A 5,143-nucleotide genomic window follows, 5' to 3' on the forward strand; every position below is an offset into this window, starting at 1 on the left:
TTATCATAAGCTACCTCTCCCTTTTAGATAAACACATTCCTCCTGTTTTTAACTCCATTTGATGTGCTATACTTAGTGTTTATATTTGGCATTTTTCTGTATTTTATTCCCCTAATTTCACCCCCCAATCCAACATAACCACTTATAAGCTGTGATTTACTATATCTGGTGACTGATTGGCTTATTGAAACAATTTTATTCACATTACAAAAGGAGGAAAGCTTACTATTTGTGTTACAATGAGGATGGGTAGGTGGACCTTTGTGTGAGGACTGGTGGTTAGTGACCTCTTGTATCTGCAGATAGTGTAAAGTGGTCAAAGCTTATACTTTATAATAAGATTGGGTCATGTCCACCGGTCTCTGATGTTAAGTTCTGCACCTACCAAACAAATATAAATTCCTTTCTTTTAGGTGAATTGTACATTTTGAAGTAGGACAGGTACATACTATTTGGTACATTGACCTTTGACCTAGTTATTACATAATATGACATAATGTGATTTATCCCATATCACCTATGTGAAGTTCAATAAGTGCTGATATGAATAAGATACAACTCATAGTTGAAAGAATTCATTTTATTTCAAAAGATGATTTTGATGGTGAAGTAAAAGTATGAAAACAATAGTTCAAACAGCTCAATGACATTTCTATACACATTCATATAAGACATAGGCTAGTACCTCATCAAATTGTTTTTCACAAGTGAGACTAAGTATATTTGTTACTTATACAGTCCCGAACTATTTCACAGATTATTGGAAAAATTAAGGTTTGCTATAGGTATAACGGTACCAATTGCGCAAGTCCAGGTGGGCGGAGCTTAAGGTGTATGGAACATTGTATTCAGAATTAAAGAACAACTCTAGCTGTGATTGGTGCATTATGTAAGAGTTGTACTTTCTGTTTGGCTTTAAAAAAAATGTTGAGCCTCTTGGCAACATGTGAGTTTGTGTTAATTTCTATCTAGATCATATTTTGTATTTTTTATGATTTTTTTAAAATATGGTACACATGGCTGAAAATGTGCTTGTTGTGACTAGATAACTCTAACCACTGTCTAGTTCCAGTAGAGTTATCTCTCTTAAATGCAATGGAGTACCTGGTTATGTCATTGTCAAATTGACAATCTAGCATTGTTCTATATGGCAGTGTGTGACATGCATGCCCAAGTAGGACAGAAAGTATACTTATTTCACAGAACATTAGCATTGAGGTATATGGAGAAACAATTGGTACCGTGATACCTCAAGTCAGTCTACAAAAGGCAAACCCCCACCCCATAATCCTATAAGTTCGGATTGGCGTGTGTGACAAGTCAAAGAAAGACGTGGCCTGATCTGAAAGAAATATAACAGAACGTCATACTGATGTGTAAGGTACTAATATGACAGGAAACTAATGCGTAGGGTACTAATATGACGCCAGACTGATGAGTAGAATAAATATTAATATGACGGCAGACTGATGGGTTGAGTACTAATATGACGGCAGACTGATATGTAGGGTCCTAATATGACGGCATACTGAAGGGTAGGGTACTAATATTACGGCAGAGTGATGTGTAGGATACTAATATGACAGCAGAGTGATGTGTAGGGTATTAATATGACGGCAGAGTGATGTGTAGGGTATTAATATGACGACAGAGTGATGTGTAGGGTACTAATATGACGTCAGAGTGTTGTGTAGGGTACTAATATGACAGCAGAGTGATGTGTAGGGTATTAATATGACGGCAGAGTGATGTGTAGGGGACTAATATGACTGCAGACAGAGGTGTAATTTACTAAACTACGACTGCAGACACATGTGTAGGGTACTAATATGACTGCAGACATATGTGTAGGTTACTAATATGACGTCAGAGTGTTGTGTAGGGTACTAATATGACGGCATACTGAAGGGTAGGGTACTAATATTACGGCAGAGTGATGTGTAGGATACTAATATGACAGCAGAGTGATGTGTAGGGTATTAATATGACGGCAGAGTGATGTGTAGGGTATTAATATGACGACAGAGTGATGTGTAGGGTACTAATATGACGTCAGAGTGTTGTGTAGGGTACTAATATGACAGCAGAGTGATGTGTAGGATATTAATATGACGGCAGAGTGATGTGTAGGGGACTAATATGACTGCAGACAGAGGTGTAATTTACTAAACTACGACTGCAGACACATGTGTAGGGTACTAATATGACTGCAGACATATGTGTAGGTTACTAATATGACGTCAGAGTGTTGTGTAGGGTACTAATATGACAGCAGAGTGATGTGTAGGGTATTAATATGACGGCAGAGTGATGTGTAGGGGACTAATATGACTGCAGACAGAGGTGTAATTTACTAAACTACGGCTGCAGACACATGTGTAGGGTACTAATATGACTGCAGACACATGTGTAGGGTACTAATATGACTGCATACAGATAGATAGGGTACTAATATGACTGCAGACAGATGTGCTTGATATTATAATGACTGCATACAGATAGATATGAAACTAATATGACGGCAGACTGATATGTAATATATAAGTATTACGGCAGACTGATATGTAGTATATCAGTTTTACGGCAGACTGATATGTAATATACAAGTATTACGGCAGACTGATATGTAGTATATAAATATTACGGCAGACTGATATGTAGTATATAAATAGTACAACAGTCTGATATGTATTATTCACGTATTACGGCAGCCTGATATGTAATATACAAGTATTACGACATATTGATATGTAGTATATGAATATTACGGCAGCCTGATATGTAATATACAAGTATTACGGCAGACTGATATGTAATATACAAGTATTACGACAGACTGATATATAGTATATAAATATTACGGCAGACTTATATGTAGTATATAAATATTACGATAGCCTGATATGTATTATACAAGTATTAGGGAGACTTTTGTCGTTGTTGTTGTTGTTGTTGTAGGGTTTAACGCCATTTTTCAGTACACGATAGGCCATACATAGCGGCCAGCATCAATGGTGGAGGAAGAACCCGGGAAATCCCCGAAAAGAACCACCGACCCTCGAGAAGCTACTGGCAAGCTTTCTAACATACCCACATCGGCCGAATCCGAGACTCGAACCTACGCAGACAGAGGTGAGATGGCATTAATATTACGGTAGACTAACGTATATGATACTAATGTGACACTTTTTATTTTAAACACGACGGTAAGAAATACGCTGAAGATAGGCCAGGTTATTGCTGATTGAAACTTTGTAAAAGTGTCCTGCCAATTTATTATATCGTAACACAGATTTGTCATCGTTTTGATTCTTGCACGATCAAATATTATTTGAACTGAGGCATAATGAAAATGCATGTCAATATTTTCAAATATAAAAATTATGTACATAAGACCGCTTCAAAGCACATGGTAATGATTCCGTCGGCATCCGTCCGTCTTCGAGAGACGATGGTGTAGCTTCCAGTTTGGTGTCCTTTCTGCACCTTCGCGAGTGGCTGTAGAGTCCGACCCTACAGCGCCAGTCCCTGTTGCACTTGCTGCAGGTGAACGTCGATGCTTGTTGAGGCTGTTGTTGTTTTGCCTTCCTCCTGGCTCTCCTTTCAGCGATGTTTGTGTTCTCGCTTCCTCGGCTTTCTGAACGCCCTGTCTGACAACAAGACGCCAAGCAGAGTGGTCCGTGGCACAGCTCTCTCAGTCGTTGACGTTGATGTTGGCCGTCTTCATATCCTTCTTGCAGACATCTTTGTAACGCAGACGTGGCCATCCAGTCAGTCGTGCGCCCTCAGCTAGCTCTCCGTATAGTAGGTCCTTGGAAATGCGGCCTGGGTGCATTCTCCTGACGTCGCCGAGCCAGCGTAGGCGCCTCTCGCTGAGAATGGAGAACATGCTGTTCATGCTGGCGCGTTCCAGAACCTCTGTGTTGGTACTTTGTCCTGCCACTGGACGCGCAGAATGCTCCGCAGGCAACGCAGGTGGAAGTTGTTGAGTTTCATCTCGTGGCCCGCGTAAGTGGTCCATGCCTCGTTGCTGTAGAAGAGTGTGCTTAGCACGAAGGCTTGGTAGACACGCAGTTTTGCCTTGTCAGTGAGGTTGGGGTTGTTCCAGACCCTCTGGTCCAATCTGGCCATAACTGCTGATGCATTGGCAATCCTGCCGTTCACCTGAGCATCAATGGAGAGCGAGCTGGAGATGGTGAACCCAAGGTATGTGAAGTTCTCAACAACTTCCAGGTTGTACCCATCGATTACGATGGTGGTAGGAGAGTCTGAGTCCTGCGTCATGACTTGCGTCATCTTCAGACTGATGGTCAGTCCAAACTCCCTGCAGGCGTGGGAGAAGCGCTACCAGCTGCTGATGTCCATCTTCCATGTGTGATGTCAGGGCTGCATCGTCGGCGAAGAGCAATTCACGGATGAGAACCTCTGTGACTTTAGTCTTAGCACGGAGACGGGCGATGTTGAAGAGTTTGCCGTCAGCTCTGGTGTGGATCTACATTCCCTCACTGCAGTCCGTGAAGGCGTATTGGAGAAACACGTATAAGAGGATGGCAAAGAGCGTCGGCGCAATGACGCTGGTGAATGGGAAGGCCTCCGATGTAGCACCGTTGAACCACCTTCTGATGTGCATGATCTCGTGGAACGACGGGACGACAGCGAGCAGTTTTTCTAGACCTAGAAAAAGCGTTCGACCTAGTATGGACAAATGGACTAATGGCCAATTAAACCAATTTGGAATAACTGGACGCTTGTTCAACTGGATTGGCGATTTCCTCACAGGCCGGAAAATTACCACAAGAATAGGCAACACCCATTCGGAAGAATTTTCACTTGAAAATGGAACACCGCAAGGCAGTGTAATAAGTCCCCTGCTATTTAACCTACTGATAAACGACCTTGACCTCAATGCAGCCTCCACAAAAATAAACTTGTCACAATTTGCAGATGATAGTGGCATATGGAGGAATGGAAATTCTGCCAATAAAACAGTAGTTAAAGAAATCCAGCATAGCCTAGACAACATAGGGAGATGGGCGGACAAATGGGGTTTCAAAATATCTCATGAAAAAACTGTGGCAATCATATTCACCCCCAAACGAAATAACAGCCTAGTCTATCCAAACTTCTATATACAAAATCAATT

General features: G+C 41.4%; 1 protein-coding gene across 1 annotated transcript; it reads right to left on the reverse strand.

The window, feature by feature from the left end:
- Positions 1-1,255: 1,255 nt before the first annotated feature.
- On the reverse strand, positions 1,256-4,296 carry LOC149802088 (uncharacterized). Its single transcript, XM_089956889.1, has 2 exons — positions 3,931-4,296; positions 1,256-1,342 (listed from the first exon to the last, which is right to left on the reverse strand). Exons 1-2 carry the CDS (start codon positions 4,294-4,296, stop codon positions 1,256-1,258), a joined length of 453 nt encoding a protein of 150 aa, XP_089813015.1.
- Between the last annotated feature and the right edge of the window lie 847 nt (positions 4,297-5,143).

This window comes from Sinohyriopsis cumingii, chromosome 4, assembly GCF_028554795.1.
Source record: "Sinohyriopsis cumingii isolate HCF-2022 chromosome 4, ASM2855479v2, whole genome shotgun sequence".
NCBI lineage: Eukaryota > Metazoa > Mollusca > Bivalvia > Unionida > Unionidae > Sinohyriopsis > Sinohyriopsis cumingii.

Excerpts from the sequence above, each read along its gene's own strand:
- LOC149802088 (XM_089956889.1), bottom strand. The coding sequence starts at position 4,296 with ATGACGCAAGTCATGACGCAGGACTCAGACTCTCCTACCACCATCGTA. Across the intron at positions 1,343-3,930 it reads GCGTCCAGTGGCAGGACAAA|ATCAGGCCACGTCTTTCTTT; the intron begins GTACCAACACAG and ends TATTTCTTTCAG.